The sequence below is a fragment of the Cryptotermes secundus genome, unplaced genomic scaffold (assembly GCF_002891405.2).
Source record: "Cryptotermes secundus unplaced genomic scaffold, Csec_1.0 scaffold1072, whole genome shotgun sequence".
NCBI classification, from domain to species: domain Eukaryota; kingdom Metazoa; phylum Arthropoda; class Insecta; order Blattodea; family Kalotermitidae; genus Cryptotermes; species Cryptotermes secundus.
In genome coordinates, this window is record NW_019735578.1 from 438,894 (window position 1) to 460,488 (window position 21,595).

The window sequence follows — 21,595 nt, forward strand, 5'->3', positions numbered from 1 at the left end:
GAATTTTTAAGGGTGGAAAAATTCAGGGAACAAGTCCTCCGGGAGGGACTTTAAGCCGTGTGTCCTGTGTCATAGATTTACGGTACATAAAAGATCCTCATGTCTCTAGGAGACCTCTGGGCAAAATTAGTCAAAGTTTCCCACCCAAGTAGTTTCCAATTCCTCCAGCAGATGGGGAAGTATTGGGCACCACTGCCCTAGAGGACCGACCTCACTGGCAAAACGGGGCTGATAGCGNTACTTCACCATACGCCTTCATGGCACACTGCTTAATTAGTTAAGCACAGCGACAACTTCACCTTTTACCTTTCACCTACAACTGATCTGACAAGAAATACATGCAAAGTAATGCCAACAAATTTGACATCTACTCAGTAACACAATCATAACTAACCCAGTTCTTGATACAAGATTCTGATGTTGCAACCCACAGGGACCCTTGGTCTGGAGTCATCACCATTTTCAAAATTGGCGCGGTCTCTTCACATATCAGTACCGGACGTTCTGGGATTCGCAGATCTGTCATGAATATTTTACGGTCCCGACCCCCAGAGATCACGTGACTGAAACTCTCTGTTGTCTGAAACATTGTAAATATCATAATGAGGTAGACAATTAAAATAATTTATCAACTCGCAGAGAATTAAAACTCAAATTCAAATAATCTTGCATGCTGGTAACACAGGAATTTCCAAGAACAATTCTGGATGTCTAACAGTCTCATGTTTTCAGAACAGCCAAAGACAACAATATTCACTTAACACTACAACGACTCTCACAAGTTTCAGAATTTCTCAGTGCACTTCAATGCATGCTCCATGTTACTTTCTAGATACCCAGGCAAATGTCAATTACAGTCCAAATGACATCATTACATTCAGTACTACTCTGATCCATTCTTAAGCCAACAGTATAATGTGTCCTTTACATAGTTACTTCCATCTTTAATGCAACTTTGTTTACAATTTCTACTTAATTTAAAATGATATTAAAATTAAACTGCTACATATTTTGGCCTTACTTGGTCATCTTCAGGCAACCGTTCATTTTTTGAAATTGCTACATTGCATTATTTCTTAAGTTAAAATATTCCAATCTTATTGCACTTTCATCATTCACATTAAAATACATTTGCTTAAGACCTCTTATCTTTTCTTGTGCTACCTTCTTCTTGCGGTGTCCATATTTTTTGTGTTGTTTTGTTTAGCCCTGTGAACATCGGTGTGGTGTTATTGTTGTTATTTTATTTTTATGTGCCCCATCAGTATGTACGTCCCCACACAGTGGCTCTAGTACAGTGTATGTCACTTTATTGTATCTAGAACAACTGTGTTGGCACATATTATTCTCAACTGATGCTGCGTAATGCCTGTAACTCAGAAAGTGAAAATAACAAATCATCCTACAAAACTGACAGCACAGCACTGAAAACTTCTGAAATTCAGGGCCACATATGAACTAAAGCTGGGTATCCAGAAAGCCATAATTGGAGAACATGTCAAAAAGTACTACAAAATGCTGGACATATATGCTTCATTTTAACATGTACCATAGTAGGACATCTTACTCGATTCAAAAAACAAGTACTGTTAATCTGCAGACATAACTATGCGGAAACTGGGTATTTAAACTTAGAAACATACCAGAAGTGCCCACACACCCTCATCATGGACCCGTATTGTTGTAATGCAACGCTGCTGGCCAAGTGACCACAGTTTGATGAAACCATCAGAGCTACCAGACAGACATTGTGTGCCATCACGATTCAGTACCAGGGCCTTAACATTATCAGCGTGACCTGTGTTTTGGGAACATGTTACAACAGTGTCTCACTAAACCAAGCTCTGATATGCACAATGGAATAATCAGTTATTATGAATATTAAAAACATCAGTACTTTCAGCTGCTAATGCATGATAATCTGCTACATGTAAAATGAGAATATCATCACATTTACCTTTAAGTTTCATGAGTTTAGCACATGTCCGTGGGTCCCACACCCTCAGAACCTTCTCTGTGCTTCCACTTACAATTGCTGTACCAGATGGATTCATTGCTAAGCTATAGATAGAATCTTTATTTCCATTTAAGGATGATGCTGAAAAAGATAAATATTATAATACTTTGAAAATCAGATTCTATTCAAGCTTTGACATCCTATAAATGAGTCCAGAAACAGAACTTACAGCCACTTAACAAAATCCACTCACATCTTGCAGTATGGCTTAATACCTTGTAAGTAGATATTTAAAAAAACATGGCATGAAATGTTAAGATTATGGAATAAAAGTAACCCATTCTACAATACACAGTGAAGTCTTCTTGGGCAATAAGCTGTGTCAACTTAAGTTAGTATTCAATTTTTCCACGACTGTCTCTGCCTTCATCATGAGCGATTGATGTGATGAGTGTCGTATTCACACACCAAATTTATACAAGCATTGAGCCATCAGCTGCCTCAGTGCATACAGCAGCGCGAACAGTGGGTGAATCAGTCAGTGGTGTCCTGTTCAAGCATGAAACAAAAACAAACTCCGTGACCTTAGCCCACAAGCGAACTATACTGACAAAGTGACTGCCACTTGTCGGTGAAGCTAGTGCCAACTTTTATAGATAGAGGGTGTTGCATGGTTAGTGCAACGGATTCCCATGGCCGTTAACATCGGTTTTCTAGACCAGAGCCGCCACTTTTCCATTCAAGTAGCTCCTCAATTATCTTCATGAGGCTGAATGGACCCCATTCCAGACCCACTACTTCTCAGAAAATCCCGTAACGCTGGGAATCAAACCTGGACTTCTGGATCTGTAGCCAGGAACTCTGACCACTAGAGCCAGAGGCGATCTCCAAGTATGAAATGCATAGGGAATAATGGGAGGAGCCAGCTGGTCAGTCAGCACAATCCACTGCTCTTCTTGTGATCTGCACTTGGACATGACACCAATGATTACCTGACTCTCCACACTGCTACCTCTTGAGGTCAGAATGCTATGGTAATGAACTGTGTTTGTCTGGACAGTGTAAATACAACAGTGACTGGTGAATTACAAATGATCACCAATCCTGCTACTACTGACATGTGGTGTTCAGTGTTCACTCATACAAGCACTGACCATGGCCAATGACGTTCAATGGAGGGGGAAACGCAGAGTGGAGAGTCTCTTCATATTTTTTGTTCTTGAAGTATTTTGCTTGTGTGTGTGAGCAAAAGAGTAGGTTTAGGGACATATCAGCAGCCATAGCCAAGTACACCTTTACAGAAACCAGACGAAAGAACCATTTAGTTAATACAGTATAACACTAATTAAAAACAAACCCCTCTGAGTTTAAATTGTCTTACACTTAGTAAAGACTCAATGGAAACAGAAATATTGTGTTAAAAATTCTTAATAAGACAGGCTGTATAAGAGTGTATGCCGGTCATGGTAGCCGAGCGCTCTAAGGTGTGCACTGTCTTCGTTCACTTGGAAGCTGGGATCGTGGGTTCGAATCCCACTCAGGGCATGGATGTTTGTGTGCGTTTTTCTGTTTGTCTACAGGTAGAGTCCTTGTGATGAGCTGACCACTCACCCAAGGAGTCCTACTGTATGTGTAAGATCTAGAAAAACCGAAGTGAACGGAGTTCATGGAGGTAGGCCTAGGCCCACTGGGGCTGTAGTGCCAAAGGGGAAAAAAATAAGAGTGTATAAAAATCTTGAAATAACAATAAAAATGAAAGAGCTCAAACTTGAGATGAAATGATGAGAGATGTCTATGACTTAATCAGGCAGAAGTCTTCTTCCATGTTAAGTGCGACTGGAGCCAGGCCTTGATAACCCCATTACAGACATAGAACAAGAGCACAGACAATACTCACTGGTTACAGTGTTGTTGCTTGCTGTCAGAGCAGTGAGGGTATTAACGTCCCACAGGAAGATAGCCCTATCTAGGCCAGCTGAAGCAACCTGCTCTCTGTCTCTGGCATAAGCTAATGCCTTCACATAATCCTTGTGAGTGCGCAGGGTGGACATACAGAAACCTTTATGTGCATTCCATACCTTCACCGTGGTGTCCGAGCTTGCCGATATTACTGAAACAAGAACAGGCAATACTGGATGCACATATGCACAACTGACACATGCATGTATATAATGGGGATTCATTTTAAGGAAAAAATTTTACAATACACTGATCATGAATTTGAGCTTCTTTCTATGACACCTTTGCCTAATTTATCGCAAAATTCATGCTGCACTTGCTAGAACTGATTCAAACCCAACCATTTAACTCTAAAGGGTAGCTAACAGTTGCTTAGCTACTGAGTACCTCAACTTCATGTAGAATCTGAGATCTTAGTGGTGGTTATGAAGAGTCCCCTTGTCTTCTGGGACATAACAATTTGTAGTCTGTTTAGAGCCAGTTGACGATGAATTACATGCTGTCATATCTCAGAAGATCACACTCTTCATCTCCGTTCAGGTTTTCTTACCAACTCAAACCAAACATATCATTAAATAGCCTTTTTTATACTTCACAGATGTGAAATATATAAATATGTTTCACACAGGTGCATCTTAATGTGTGCTACATGTTCCAACCCATATGACTGTCCCTCACTTGATTTTTACGGTGAAAAAGCTGTTCATTCATTCATTCAGTTTATTTGTCATTCATAATCGCTACATCAGTAACACTTGAACAAGTCACATCATTAAATATGTCATTCTTCAAATCCTTTTGTCCAAATGCCTAAAGTATTAGAATTTGTCAACAATGCATAATCATGCTTGACATGGTTAACCTATAATTACAATATAACACACTAACAAACCAGAAAAATAATCAAATTAGGTACAATAAGTGAATTGAAATGCAAGCCAACCTTATGAGTTCATCAAGAGAATTTTAAGAGTATTGCAATAAATCAAGAGTCCTACATGTGACCATGTCAATCACCAATCACATTAAAATACTACAAGCAAAAATTTGTTATCTATTTCCATTGCTGAATAGTGGTTTTGCTATGCTTACTACTGTCCCTCTAAGAGGAACTCATGGGCTGCGCCATAGCTCAAGCAGTTAGTCGCTGGCTTCCCACCATGGCGACCCAGGTTCGATCCCGGGTCTGGTCAAGTGGGATTTGTGGTGGACAAAGTGGCGCTGGGGCAGGTTTTCTCCAAGTACTTTGGTTTCCCTTGCCAATCTTCATTCCACCAAATTCTCCATCATCATAATTACCCAGGGCAGGCTAAAAGAGACCAAACAATGGCCGCTGTGCCGAGTGGACCGAGTTGGACTCCACCCCCCACTAAGCGATAAAAAAAAAAAAAAAAAAAAAAAAAAAAAAAAACTAAGAAGACGCANAAAAAAAAAAGAGGAACTCATACAATGTACAGAATGGATGATCTAGTAAAAACACTTTTAGAACCATCTGATTTTCTTAATTCCAAAGGCAGTCTATTATACAATTTAATACCCAAATTGATAACACTCTTCTTAAAAGTTGATGTGTTACAATTTGGCACATGAAAATCATCTTTCCTTCTTGTATTATATTCATATAAATCTGAATTTCTCATAGAGTATAAATTATTTCTGTAAATAGCACAACACCTCAAAGATATACAAAGAGGTAACAGTTAAAATCTTTAATTCTTTAAAAATAGGTCTGCATAATGTTCTGCTATTAACACCTTCCATTACGCAAGGTATCCTTTTTTTTATTTCCAGTACTTTGCAATTATACTCAGTCAGGTTATCAAGCTGGAGTATTACCCTTCTCAGTTGTTCATGACTGCTTACTCACTATTTTGCATGTGCCCTCCATCTTTGGAGGATGTCTCATGCACATAATTTCTCTCAAAATTTGGCATGGCTAATAAAATTTGAAGAATCTCACTTACTAACCAATGTTCTTCACTATTTTCACAAATCTGTGTTACCAATGTAACCATGAAAATAAAATTTTCATCATAATTACTGGTTATGTTTAAAATAATTCTGTAATACTTAACAGAAAAGTCTGAAAACTAACATCCTCAGTATCAGTGTGTGTGTTTCAGATTTTTATCTTATATTTAAATGCACTCACAGTTTTTCCCTCCACAGCAAAGAACAATGTCATTGACCCAATCTGTGTGATGTTCCATGGATAACGTATATGGCTCCTTGATATTTTTACAATTCCAAATGCGAATAATACTATCTCTGCCAGCGGAATAAAGCCTGTTGAGATGAGCATCATACTGCAAAGAATTGACTCCAGCCCTATGTCTTCTTTCCACCTCATCTCGTATCACAAAAGATACCTGTTCCGTATAAATATTCTATGAGCACATACAGGAGCCATAATTAAACAACTTACTTACAGAACTATACTATACAAGAGGAAAAGGAATATTCACTTTCTGTGAAAACAATTAATTTATTTGAAACATCTTTTTAAGGGAAAAATGAAATTGAAAATGTAACATGGAAGAATTCTGAACAAGTTTAGAAATACACTGTGGGCAGTTCCCACATCAAGAAACAGATATAATCTTCCTATGCCAAGCACAAACCTCATTAAATATCAGAAAAGTGTTTACTGTACTAGAATTAAATTACTGAATAATTTTTCTCCTACAATCTACAGTTTCAACCATTATATAAAGCTGTTTAAGACGGCGTTAAAAAGTACCTCCTACTTCACTCCTTTTACTGTCAAATACCATCAATTATAAATACTTGTAAGAAATAATGGAGATTACTATTTGATATAACAATTTTGGTTTAGGACTGTATTACTAGAGGCGTCTGTATATGTATTTACATTTATATTGGAAACAAATACTGTGTGTTACGACGTTCTGGATCCTTGGCGTAAGCCTATGGAGCCTGTATGGGATCCAAATAAATTGTTCTATTCTGTATAACACTGTGAATGGACTTGGGGCACATTAAATGAAACTGAAGTTATTTCCTAATTAGTTTACTTAACTGCTCACATAGTTTACTAAAATAAATAACACAAAGTGACCACAGAATTACATTACAAATGTTCCACACAATCATTCGAAATAATCCCTTACCTGCACTTTCTTCCTACCACTTTGTCCACCCGATTTATGAGCAGCCATGAGTAGTAAATTATGTGTAATTTCTCAGCTGAAATTGAATCTATTTTCAATCCATGTTCAAAATAATTCCAAGTGTCAGGGGCTTAACGCTATTGACAGAATTCTCCCTCGCCAATTTAACCTCTATCATAGAAAACACAGCGCCACTGCCACTGACGTCTGGCACACTACAGAAGAGATGACTATGTACGCTATGTACGGCTATGTATGTATATGCTCTTTGCTCTTTATGCAGACAAAGTCGATCCGTATACATAGGCTCATCATACGAGCCAGTCAATGTTATTCGATGGAAACCATGGATAACCTAAGGTTAGGGTAATCCGTGATACCTTTCGGAACCGTGGTTATAGTTCTTACATTTACCTCCATGAGCGCTAGCAACGCAATCTCAGTATCCTTCGACCGAATATGTGATGAAATAACAAAAATGCAAAAACATGCATAAGGTATACACTTAAGACACATTCAGCAGATGGAATTACAGACGGTATGCTAACATTCATGCCTAAGTATTTTTTTTTGCGATAAGGTCATATATCTGAAGTATTTTAAGTTCGAGTTTCATATGGATGTACTAAATACATGGATACCGTCACCTTCGAAATAGTACATTGCATTACAACCCAAAGGCCGTACTCTTCGTCTGAAATATTTATTCAGATAAGTTCAAGAGAGTATATACAAGCGGGGAAACCGGGCGTTTCAGATACCAAGAGTTTATTATATGTAGATGCCCCTAAAGATATTTAAAAAAATAATTTTCGGCCCAGGTAATTGCAGTAGCCGATGCGTTCTTGAGCATATCCGTCAGGCGTCCTTCTCTTACAGACATCTGTTTCCGATTTTGGCACTCATGTTCTTCCTGCCAGTTATGAACAAAATTTATATGGCCCGAAGGACAGACATGCTAAATCCTCCCTTCTCTCCTTATGAAATTGTCGATTGTTAGGTCCTTCCTTTGGAGAGATCGTGGTATGTGTATTTCATTATGATCTGGTTGAAAGCGATTAAAACCACACGACCATCCCCGTGCTTAAGTTCATCATGTTTAAAACACAACTTAGTCCACGATAACGTGTAAAGATAGAGATTTAGAAAAGCATAATACTGCGGGTTCGAAACCTGAACCTTATGACATAAAGTGCAGTAATTGAATTTTGTGTAGGATCAAACAGTGAAGAATTAGCTTCCTGTAATTATTAGACCACCAGTCACGGTAACCGAGCGGTCTAAGGCATGCACTGTCTTCGCTCGCTCGGAAGCCGGGATCGTGGGTTCGAATCCCACTCAGGGCATGGATGTTTGTGTGCGATTTTCTGCGTTTGTCTACAGGTAGAGGCCTTGCGACGAGCTGATCACTCGCTCAAGGAGTCCTACCGTATGTCTAAGATCTAGTAAAACCGAAGAGAAATGCAGAGTTTCATGGAGGTAGGCCTAGGCCCACTGGGGCTGTAGTGCCAAGGAAAAAAAAGAAGAAGAAAATTATTAGACTACGGGCCAGACGACCGAAGAATAGGGGTTCCATTCCCGGTAGAGATTTTTCTCTTCTCCACAGCGTTGAGGCTGGCTCTTGGGCTTACCCAGCCTTCCATCATCTAATGTGTACCAGGGACTTCTTTCCCAAAGGTAAAGCGGTCAGGTTTCGAAGGTGGCCACTCTCCTCCATATAGCTCCGAAGATAAAAATGCGTGGAACTACAGGTCTATTCCCGATAAGTCTTCGTGGCTAGGCACATAACTAAGCACAGGGACACTTATTTTCACCTTTAACCTGTAAAAAGAGTCGTCTAGTGTAAAGCCGTGAGCATAGCAAGCGCCTGAGTGAATACGTATAGCCTAAATGCTATACAACAGCGTCAGAGAAGTTGCCGCATTAAAAAGGCTGATCATTTTCATTTCAATTCAATTCAATTCTTTATTATTTATGTGCCGAGTCAACAGCCGCAAGGCCAATTACAGACAGAGCACAGTGCAGATGAAAGTAATTACATTATAGACAAACTTATTAAAAGTCAAATACAAATTACAGGTAAGTAGGTGGAAGAAACAACATTGAAGGAAAGTAAACAAACAAGCTGTAGCTGCTACAGCTATCTCTATTCTCATGTAACTCAACTACCCTGAAGATGGAGGCGAAATGTTCCTCCGAAACGTCGGTTAAACCGAAGAATACACGGCGCCAGATCCCAGAAGACGACTTTATTCATGGTCTTCATAGGTTGCCGAAACTAAATCAAACTCGTTGGACACATTTTCGAGGAAATCAACATTTTGCGACTAGTCTAAAGGGCCCGTATTTCTGGAGCTGAAATGTTCAGATTCATGGGGCACGGACCTAGCGTGGATGAACTCTTGAACCAAATGTGAATACAATCCATCTAACCGTTCAGGAACTGGCGAGGCGCACATCCGTCCATTCATTCACTCAGTCGGAAGGCATACCATATATCACTTCTTGTAGTCGGGGGNGGGGGGGGGATGCTGAAAATGCGAAAATACGTAAAATTCTTGAAATCGATATACTTTCACGATCACGGTATTTTCTCTTATATACGCAGTGTGACAATTAAGTTCCCGAACTGTGGCCATAATAAACCCCACAAAAAATATAGGAACTTTTTATTTATTTATTTAATGACGCTGTGAATAGTTCAGACAATACAAAATGAATAGTAAAATGATATTGTCACGAAAGTGAGAGCGGCTATAACCGGGGTTTGGATTGTAGACTGGATTTATCGACCACTTTAACACAAGACTAGTGACTACAATTAACTGTAGTGCTATCGCTAATCTCCCGACTTCACAAACCATTACAGCACAAGCTAAGTCTTTTCAGTCTACTGTGTCTTCACCAGTCGTTCCCTGGTAACAGTTTGTAACAGTGGGATTCTTCAGCTTCCTCGCTCACTTCGTTGCCCGCTAGCTCTCAACTGCACCGACTAAGTCTTCTCTTCACAGACTCCCTCATAACTCCATCTATTATTCCAGTTGTCTCACTTATAACATCTCGGCACGGAGCAAGTAGAAAACACAGTTTCCAACAGTTCCTCTATTGTTGCGCGAATTCGTTGCAGTGGGAACCTGTTTGTTTCTCGGTAGCTATCTATTAACGGGTCTACGCGCTAGAATATTGATAATGGTGAATTGGAAAGGATTTCGAAGTTGTCGTGGCCTATTTTGAGGCAATATACATGAATTTGCCTGCAGGAACTGAGGGATACGGCGAAAAACCTCAGTTAGGACAGCCGGGGTCCCAACCGAGATGCGAACTAAACACCTCCTGAATATAAGTCAGATGCATTAACGCTTGTGCCAGCTTAACGGTTGATCCATATCAATCATTCGAATATTCGTTTACACGTTCAGAGAACTTCATAGACAACGTAAATCATGAAACACAGCACCGGGCGACATTCGAACCTCGGTCTGCCCATGAAGTGAGTAATAACATAGAAGTAAAGGTAGTGTTGTCCCTGTGCTTAACTAAATAAGCACTACGCCATGAAGACGTATGGAGGAGTGGATGTATAGAATCACGTATTCTTGACCTCGGCACTAGTTGGAAGTGAGCAGTCAACTTTACGCCCCGGCTGCTTTACACCGGGGAAAGTGCCCCCGATACCCATTGGATAAGATGTTGGATGGACCCCAGAACCGGCCCGGATGACATGAGAAGAAAATCTTGTCCCTACCGGTATTCAAACTCTAAACCCTCAGCCGTCCAGCCCGTAGTCAGTCGCTGTACCGACTGCGCTATTCAGACTAATGTGTAATAACATGATAACTACATACTGTTTTACATGACAAACTTCGTAAGTCACGAAATGAGGGCTGTCTCCACTTCCTGACAATGGAACACGAGCTTCTTAATATTCTTGTCACATACTCCCATACGTAAAGTTCCGAATACACCCAGCACCGTAAGAAAATACCACGCCTTCTTAAAATCACTATCCATGTTTGTCATGCTCTTATTTATTTTAACAAGAAAGACCATGGAAAATAAACAGTCGCTTGATTACCAACCTAAAAACGTTTAAATAAAACGTGTCTTTCTGTCTACACCGATACCTCAGTGCAAGAACACGTGGAAAACTAGACTGTTTGTACTCACTTCTCGGGATGTTTGAGTTGTATGTATTTCCAGGTGAAGCAAGAACATCAAGATAATGCCGGAAGTGACGAGAAACGTGCCGCACCTGAAGCTGGTGTCTTTATTTTACTGGGAAGCATTTCAGTGCACACAAAGCAAAACAAAATATTTAACTCTGGTCGCTTCTTATTTAGAGTTAATTTTTACGTACAGGTAAAATCACGGATTATACCTAATCCGTTTAAAATATTAAGGTTCGTCTGTAATTTATTCCCCGAAACATATATTATTAGAAATATTATTTTCTACAACGAACTATTCGGAAGTAAATTGTGAGGCTGGTTCTAGGATTACATTATTTCATGCTCACCACAGGGAACCAAATTAAAATAACTTGTACGTGTGCCAAAATATTGTAACAGTTCGATACATATAAATGAAATGTGTTTACAGGAACAAAGGTCGATGTCATCGTCACCAGCCAATGTCCAGAACGGTTTCACATCGTAAATTAATTTTCCTGTAACTGCTTAGTCATGGCCATAGCAAAAGTGATACGTACAAAGCGAGGAGAAACAAAAGCACGAAAATCGTGAACAGCTGCATTTGCGGTTCTTACATGTGTAGCACGAAATGTTTGGGAACGTGCAAATTAAGAGTAAAAACACTCTAAACGACACGTCAACTTCTATAGACGATTTGCATTTAATTATCCTTCTTTCACGTAGATATATAAGCAGCTGGGAACTTGAGGCGTTATTTATTCTGTTCCATGAATTTAAGGACGAGTATGGAAAATCAAGGTACAATGGAACAAGACATTCTATAAGAAATTTTGACAAATGCAATCCTTCTAATGTTTAAGCCAACATGGCGAGGCAAGCAGAAAATGCACGTATTAATGAATAACCGTACAACTCAGTAATTCAATTATGTCCATATCTCGTCATTCAGACTCTTACATTTGCAACATATAACCTTATAATTTTGCATTGTCGCTATTCTCTAATTACTGGCACATAGAGATGTTTTACCTTTATGGCTTAGTTCCATGTAAAGTTATGTGTTGAACCCCAACGGTTAATTATTCTGTTAACTACCGCGTCGAGATTGAGACGGGTGTCCACCAAACCATCTGTGGAATTTTGTGCACACGGGAATGAGCCTTCGGATTTCATAAAATCAAGGCATTTCTTGACGAACTAAATAATTATACGGTAGCATAGCTGGTTGAGGCACTATATTACAAGCCGGAAGGTCGCGGGTTCGATTCCAGATGAAGTCATAGGATTCTCTCAATTTACCTAACCTTTCCAGCCGCCCTATGGCCCTGGGGTCGGCTTAGCCTCTAACAGAAATGAGTACCAGGAATCTTCCTAGGGGTAAAGGGCGGCCGGCGGGTAAGACTGACAAACTTACCGCCATATATGAGTTGACTGTCTAGAGAAAATGTTGGAGCCTCGACGTCTCACAAACCTTCGGGCCTTCATGGCTTGTTACAGGGATAGCTTTACTTACTTTACTTTTACTCTTTCTACTGGGTTGTTTCTTGAGGGTACACTGAAACCTCAGAAGGTGGGAAGAACGTTCATGTGGCAGTAGAAGCCGCTGCTCTGAGGACAGGAGGACGCCTTGGTAGGACTGAATGAAATTGCAACAAAAGTACCTGGGAGTATTGCGGTAAAAGCGATCAGCAATTAGACCTAACATGACAGACTGCGCCTCGCATACAGTCTCGGTGAATCACTGGGCACGATAATCAGACAGGATGAACTGTAATGCCTGGATGTACAGGCATGAATCACGGAAGTCAATATGTATGATGCATGGTTGCAGCTCTACTGCCACCAGGTCACCAACCCATCTCTCATTCCGCCTTGTCAGCTGCTGATAGCACAGACTGTGTTGTAATTCACTTTCTTTTCATTTATCTACTTCACCTACCTTTCCTTACATTTCTTTCTTTCTTTGTGTTTACTTCTGCTTTCCTTTCTCCTCTTCTTTCCTTCATTCTTCATTTCTCCTCCCTCTATCTAACCATTTTATTCCTCAACAAGAAAGGACTCCTTATCCGTAACTTTTGGCAGCAACAAATCACTATTTCAGTTGCTAATAATATACTGGGTTGAACATACCTTACAACAGGGTGTGTATGTTGGTTGTTCTATGACTCTCAGAATTGCTACACAGCATCGAAAGGTAGGATGACTGGCTAATAACTGGAATTGGTTAGGAAGTGACCGTGGCCTGATGGAAGCATGATTCCACAATTTTCTTGGAGGGACCGAGAGAAACCACGAAGAACTTCAGTCAGGATAATGGTGCATTCCGGTCGAGATTCGAACCGAGCACCTCACGAATATAAGCATAAAGCATAGCAGTTACACGAACCTGCTTTGTGCTTACAAACCCTTAAAGTAAAAGTAAAATAAAGCTATCACTGTAACAGGCCGTGGAGGCCCACAGGTTTGTGAGATGTTGAGGTTCCCACATTATCTAGACAATCGGCTCATAGATGGCGGCAAGGTTGCCAGACCTACGCCCCGGCCGCCCTTTACCCCCAAGAATATTCCTGGTACTCATTTCTGTTAGAGGCTGAGTCGACCCCAGGGCCACACTGCGGCCGGAAGGATTAGGTCAATTGAAAAAAATCCAATGACCTCATCGGGACTTGAACCCGCAACCTTCCGGCTTGTAGCATAGTGCCTCAACCAACTACGCCACTGCGTGTACCTCTTACAAACCCTTACACATATATATTTTAACGAAAAATAATTACCTCTAAATGAGCGTTACTAAATAAGATTTTAAAGACAGCGCCATAGCTCAAGCGGTTAGTCGCTGCCTTCCCACCGCGGTGGCCCGGGTTCGATCCCGGGTCTGGTCAAGTGGGATTTGTGGTGGACAAAGTGGCGCTGGGACAGGTTTTCTCCGAGTACTTCGGTTTCCCCTGCCAATCTTCATTCCACCAATTGCTCCACAGTCACCCTCACTTATCATCTGGGGCTGGTACAATAGGCCAGAAGTGGCCGCACTACAAGGACCTAGTCCCACCCCACTAGCAGTAAAAGCAAATAAGATTTTCTGTTATGAAAGAGAACATTAACAGAAAACGAAACCCGAAAGCGAAGTGGCACTATGTCATGACGACTGGTGATGTTTCACTCACCGGTAGAAGTTCATGGCTGAGGAGGTAAAGTGAAGGTAATGTTGCCTCTGTGTTTAACTAATTAAGGACTATGCTATGAAGGTATGTAGGGCAGTGGATGTATAGATCCACGTATTGTTTACCTCGGCGCTATTGGAGGTAAGTAGTCAGCTTCACACCCCGGCCCGGTGCCCATTGGATAGGAGGCTGGGTGTGCCCAAGATTCTGTCTGGAAGAGGTGGAAAAGAGAGAAATTTTGTCCCTACCAGGACTCGAAATCCAACCCCTAAACCGTTCAGCCAGTAGCCAGTCGCTATACCGACTGAGTTACCCCGGCTCTCGGCTGAGGTGATATTCGAATTAGCATCTTTTAGTTATATCGAAAAGCCATTATGCACTAAGAAAAATGGAAAATAATTTTTCATATAGATTTGGGAAGAACGCGAAAATGTTCTCGACATAGCGAGTTAACGTAGTTCACAACGTGTCCCACGCCAGTGCTGAGGGAGCCGTTGATGGTCGGCTGACTTACGCTTTTAATCATACGGCTCTTACAAACAAACGTTACACTTCACGCTACAACGAAGTGATCATTCCTAATGTAAAGAAACAGAGAAACTACGGGATACGGTGGTACTCGGAGAAATCTACCGACAATTAAACTGACCCATGATTAAAAAACTGAACAAGATTTTATTATGTGTGGAAGTTTAATTACAAGACATCATCTAGAAAAGAAGTTAAGAATAATTTCTAATTTGTATTGTTTTTTCACTAGCTGAGCGAGTAGTACTTTCGTAAGGCCTACTTCTGCTGTTGCTGATATGTTACCCCTACATCGATACTAAAATAAATACATATGAAATGAGTCTGCAGCTTTCATTTTACAAAATATTCATTCATTCATCAGTAATCTGTCAGACGACAGGTCCACAGTCCCTTCCAAAACAGCTCCTCCACTTAATGCGATCTCAAGCTTTCTCCTTCAAATAAAAATATCCTCTTCTGTCCTCAAAGTCATCCAGCATCTTCTTACGTCTTCTTCCTCGTCTTCTGATCTTACAAAATATATATATCCGAAATTTTGGCCCTTCTGTTGTTGTTTATTTATTTATTGTTGTGTTTAATGATTATTTCTCAGTTGCATAGGTCATAGAGTGCCACATGGGAGGATGGTAAACTGGGAGTTTGAGGAAAGATAACGTCGTGGCCCATTGAACGTACTATCCAGCATATAACTCCATTATTTATTGGTCTTTAAATGAAACTTTATTAACTGAATAGTTCATATGTCATCAATGAGAGACTGGATTTCAGCCATGAGATGGAAAGCCTATGAACAACAATATCTTGGCTTGCTTTATGATAATATATAAATATTTATCTGGACGGAATAATAGACCCTTGTTTTTTTTTAATTCGCCTAATGGGGGGGTGGAGTCCAACTGGGTCCACTCGGTACGGCGCCCACTAATTGGCTTATTGCACCTACCCCGGGTGATTATGATGATGGTGAATTATTGGTGAAATGAATATTAGCAGGGGAAACTGAGTTGCTCGGAGAAAACATGCCCCAGCGCCACTTTGTCCCCCACAAATCCCGCTTGACCAGACCCGGGATCGACCCCGGGCCTCCGTGGTTGGAAGCCAGCGACTAACCGCCTGAGCTATGGCGCGGCCACAGACTCTTGGTGTACTAATGACGCCATTTTTTCGACGCTATATAGCCCGAGTTACTTATAGCGTCAAATAAGCCATAAATAAACACACATAAAATACATTTTCTCATATGAATTGTTCTCACAGCGTCAGCTAGTAAAGAGATTCTGAAATACGAACTCTTAAGCGTTTGGAAGGAACCGGCCGTTATGTGTACAATACCCGAACGTGCTATTCTACAGTTTTATTTAAGGTATGAGGAAACTACGACACACCCCAGGATAGCCGGTTTCTGGACCTACAATTGAACCATAACTTCCTTAATGTGAATCAGGCGTGATGAACAACTCTGTAATGATGCTCTGTCGTTTTCCTGCAAGGACTTGACGAAAAACACACAGAAATGATGGATAATCTGTGTTCCGAGAAACATTAGGCCCCAATATCTGCAGAATTCACGTTCTGCTTGTAACACTTCAGGTTAGTAAAACGTGATAAAGAGACCATGCATCTAGGTATACGAGATGTTCCGCACAGAGCTATTATTAATAATATTATTATTATTATTAAAGTCCTAGGGAGCCGGGATATCTCAGTCGGCATAGCGACTGGCTACGGGCTGGACGACCGAGGGGTCGGAGTTCGAGTCCCGGTAGGTTCAAGAATTTTGTCTTCTCCATGTCGTCCAGATTGTTTTCGGGGGCCACCAAGCCTCCTATCCAATGGGCTACCGGGGCTTATTTCCCAGGGATTAAAGCGGCCGGAGCGTGAAGCTGACCACTCACCTCCAACTGGCGCCGAGATCAAGAAGACGTGGATCTATACATCCACTGCTCCATACAGCTTCATGGCGTAGTGTTTAATTAGTTAAGCACAGGAACGACTTTACCTTACCTCCACTTAATGTGGAAACGAACAGGTTGTCTCAGCTAGCATCTTTCTTCATATCTTATCACGAAATGTATTGCCCAAAAGCACACGTACGAAACGCCAGCAGCAACTTTGAACTCCTCTTACGATATGGGCTAAGTGATTCTTCACAGAGAGTCCAGCAACGGGCGAGTTGCCTCCGGTACGGGAACCTTTTAACACCGTTCCTAAACAGGTTCTGGAATGCCACAACCAACATATCAATTACAGAGATGCCGTCCGGGAATTTAAATTGCAATGCTGGAATTTTGATTCTCATAGCAGTAGTTACGAAGGGGACTGTCTTCTGGGATATAACAGTGTGTAGTCCGGTAGAAGACATCGACGTTTCGGAGGAACGTACTTCAGGACATATAAATTTGATGAGTACCCTGAAAGAGAGGTAGAGAAGTGGGGAAAGAAACGGATAAACAAACAAGCAAATAAAAAGGAGGAAAGAAAGAGAATGAAGGCAAGATAGAAACGGAAGCAGAAGAGTGATAAGAGATAAGGAAAGCAAGCTAAACAAAGAATATAAAAATAAAGATACGTAAAAAGAGAGAAAGATAGTTCTTTTTACCTTTCATTTCTCTTTCTTCCCGCGATGTTTCTGCAGGTATCACTGTATGCAGCTCAATATGAGTACACTAGGCGTGTCATCTACCGCATGACTCATGTTATTACTCACGTGCGCATCGATTTCGCAGTGTTTCTCGTTACCCCTTGACTCACTACTCGACTGCCCCCATAGATTCGCGATGTTGCGATTAAACTTCACTGCACACAGCAAGTACAATGTGGGGAAATAGCCTAAGTCCCCTTTCAGGGCAAGGTTCGCATATTTATAGCATACATTTCTGCGTACAAAGCAGTGTCATAGGCCTACCGCAACACATCCAATGTATACCATAGGCATCATAAGAAGCCTGAAATTCATATAAATGTTACTTAAAGATTCAGTTCCTGCGTCACAGAAACACCCTGCATCTCTATTGCTACTAGCTGGTTAATGCTGTTTAGGGAAATAATCGCTGCTTATTTCCGACTCATACGAAAGCCGCAAATGAGGAAAATCCCGATTCTTAGCGTAAAAGCAGGTGGTACTACTTTAACCACTTTGTTTTTAAGGGGAGAGCAAAGCGAGATGTGAAATGCGTGCACATTTGGCATGAATCTCTTTAAGTTAGATATTTCTAAACGCGTCATTCGCGAATATGCATAATTAAGTTGTCTTGACACCCCGTGCGGGGTTAGAACTCGCAATTTCAGTATTTTGTGCTCAAGTACGTGACTACGACGGAGTGATAAAGATTATAGTCTTTTCTTTTCTTTTCTTATTTCTTTTTTATAAATTTTAAAAACATAGTTCCTCTGTCAAAATATTCTTTGTCAGTCTTGGAGTACCTCTCAAGCTTTTATTGCTCTTCCAGTTAAATTTATCTTGTTGTGTGTTTCAATAAAATTTATTTTAAATTTTAAAAGATACAAATAGGTTAGCTGGTATAAATTAATTATAATCGTTAGGCCTATAACGAGAAGTAACTGCTTGATCTTGAGCCCTTCCTTAGGCCATAAATCGCTCGAGAGAATTCCTCTCATAGTAGGGATATATGTTAATTTCTGTGTGTTAGGTTGTCATATGATTCCTCGTTCGACGAGTCCTATCAAATGCATGACCGCATTTGTTATTTCAAAATTAATTTTGTATAGGAAGAGGCAAAATATCTATTTCATGATAGGCCAATAAAACACGGTTAATTAACTATATATTGTATATATAAGTTTTTTCATATTCACGGCGGTGAATATAACGATTGCCTTTTATGCAACGATACCGTGTAGCCTTGCAAGTGAATATCACTGTTTCAGAGAAACATTCTGCCTCCATCTGCAGATAAAGGCGACATGTTCCTCTGCAGCTTTGGCATCCATATATAAGATAGCCCACTGTAATAATTCAGAAGTTCACAATCGTGTAGAACACATAATAAAAATTGTAAAAGTTAAAGCTATTCCTGTATGAGAAGTCGAGATTCCCACATTTTCTAGACAGTCGGCTCACAGATGGCAGTATTGCTGCCAGCCTTACGCGCTGGCCACCCTTTACCCCCAGGAAGATTCCTGGTACTGATTTCTGTTAGAGACTGAGTCGACCCCAGGGCCATAGTGCGGCTGGAAGGATTATAACAAATTATAGCCTTCTGTATGCCATACTTCATCAAATCCTCCTCTTCCCCTGAAGATGCTACCCGGACCACAGACTTAAATTACAGAAGTCCTGGATCCAAACACAGGTTTCACTGGTCGGCCTCAAGGACACGAGAACCAATATTTCATACACACAATGCTTTCCTTCCCGCGAATTTGATTTCACATACCTGGGAAATTTAATATCTGTACCGTGACCAATGCAATGAGGTCATCCATTTTTGTTCTGCAAACAATGGCTGGTGAAGGTTGTCCCTCTATTTTAATTAAGTACCATGCCATAAAGAAGTATTGGGGAACATATGGAAGTTTGTGGCCAGCTTCATGCATTACCCCAGAACCTACTGGAGAGCAGGTCGGGAGACCCCCCCCCCAATAACCAGTCTGGAAAGTATGTCGAAATGAAAATTCTCTTCACTTGCCAGTAATCGAAATTCAGTCGTCCTTTCCGTACTGTGACCAGAATACTGACTGAAGCAGCCGGCACTACGGGATCTAGTGAAAGCAACCAGTGTAATTAAAGGGGAAGAAAGTGCACTAAGGGCAATGTCGATAGGATAATTTGAATTCAGTACAAAGTTAAGTGGAATAACTTGCACCTAATCACGGCTTCCACAAAACAGCGACGTTATCTTCTTACACGCAAGTCAGCAATTCTGATTGTCCTGCAAATGCGTCCATCGCCAGCTCAACAGCTCAGACGGAATTCACTTGTGTGATTAGGTCTCGTAGAGGCAGAACTAGCAAATTTTTTATACAGGAGAGAGTTTAAAAAAATCTTCGTTCTACTTCCTACAGTCGGTATAACCAAGAAACAGGAGTGACAACAACTTTTAAAACATTTAGGTCTTACATCCTGCATTTTTCTCATAAAAAGGACAAAGGCAGACAGTAGACTGATTATGGGTTTGACAACTGGGGTTGTGTTCCCGACAGGACAGCAGTTGTCTTCAAGTCCAAATCGGCCTCTGAGGCACACTCAGGGATTCAGTTCCGACTGATACTTGGCCGAAGCTCCTCCATCTAATGCCGAAGTTAAGAATGAGTGGAGCTGTTCCTCCACTCCACCCATATGTTCCAATGGTGTGGTATTCAGAGACAATAGCCTATATTTAAATTTTCCTTCAACCATGATTCGGGATAGATCTGTAAATAAGGCAAACAAGATTAGGTTGAAATATTTTTAATTAAAACAAAATTTATTATTATTATTATTATTTTAATCCCTATATTATGCCATGAAGGCCCATAAGGTTGTAAGACATCGAGGCTCCCACGCATTTTCTAGACAATAAGTTCACAGATGGCAGTGAGGTTGCCAGCCTTACGCGCCTGCCGCCGTTAACCTCCCAGGAAGATTCCTGGTACTCATTTCTGTTAGAGGCTGAGTAGGCATAAAAAGAGTTTTGAAGACTTTTACCTTCTTGGATATAACGAGGTATAGTACGTTGAAAGTCAACCGATGTTTCGGAGGAACATATAGCCTCCATCTTCAGAATCGAAGAAGCCAAGTAAGAAACTAGGGTGAAAGCAGATAGCGAAAGTCCTACATAAACTTACTGGACCGTATGGGCGCTGATTTGACCAGTTCATATTTTCACAACGAATTTGTTTGACTTCGGTTTAGGGACTAAGCTGCTTTGGATGTTGACGGTATTTTCAACGTTTCGGTAAACATTACAGTTGCCATCTTCAGAATTAATAATTTCGGGAGAAGTGTAGTAGCACTTACGCAACACTCGCATGAAGATGTATGTAGGAGTTGATGCCGTGACTGGATGTTTGCCTCCGGCTTCTGCTGGTTTCTTTCTTGGGTCACTCTCCGACACAGAAGATGGAGAAAATATGTCACTCCGAAACGTCAGGCCCTCTCCGAATTATATGGCGTTACAATTCAGAAGATCGCACTCTTCATAGTCATTGCTGTCAGAGCCTCAACTCCAGTAATCGTTTTAATATTATCCTCCTTTCTAAGTCTAGGCCATAAAAGTGTTCCTTTCTTATTATGCTTTCATTGTTAACCCTTTAGGGCGAACTGGTATGTTTCCTGTGAGGTACGGACTGAAATTTGTATGTTATTTAGATGAAATTCAGTCTTTAAATGACCAGAATATACATGCATTGTCTGCTCCGTGTACTGTCCAGTCACCCTCCTCGATTTAACCAAGCCAGCAGTATGGGAGGAGTGTATTAATCGCAGCTTTGGACGACTATATTTCGGTTTGCGGATTCAAACCCCACTAGAAGTGCCTTATGTATTTCTTTTTTGCACCGTGTTGTCCTGTGCACGTAATTGTCTTGCGATAGACCTATCAGTCTTCCAAATGGTCCTGCAAAATTATCTAAGGCATTATTTCAGAATTAGTTTTTTATTGAAAAAGCAGACAGCCTAATCCACGGCAAATGAAGATGAGAGGAAAACAAGCGATTCAAGGTTTTCATAGCGGCTAAAATTTATATTGTGGTGTTCCGGGATAT

General features: G+C 40.8%; 1 protein-coding gene across 1 annotated transcript in view; it reads right to left on the bottom strand.

Moving 5' to 3' along the window:
- The window catches only part of LOC111869671 (WD repeat-containing protein 48), a 26,335-nt gene extending 19,084 nt beyond the window's left edge, over positions 1 to 7,251 (bottom strand). The window contains exons 1-6 of the mRNA XM_023861362.2: positions 7,048 to 7,251; positions 6,069 to 6,285; positions 3,855 to 4,067; positions 1,958 to 2,098; positions 1,644 to 1,798; positions 395 to 580 (exon numbers count right to left, since the gene is read on the bottom strand). Of these exons, the coding sequence (XP_023717130.1) occupies positions 395 to 580; positions 1,644 to 1,798; positions 1,958 to 2,098; positions 3,855 to 4,067; positions 6,069 to 6,285; positions 7,048 to 7,095 (960 nt within the window). The 5' untranslated portion in view covers positions 7,096 to 7,251. The remainder of the gene's footprint in view (positions 1 to 394; positions 581 to 1,643; positions 1,799 to 1,957; positions 2,099 to 3,854; positions 4,068 to 6,068; positions 6,286 to 7,047) is intronic.
- Between the last annotated feature and the right edge of the window lie 14,344 nt (positions 7,252 to 21,595).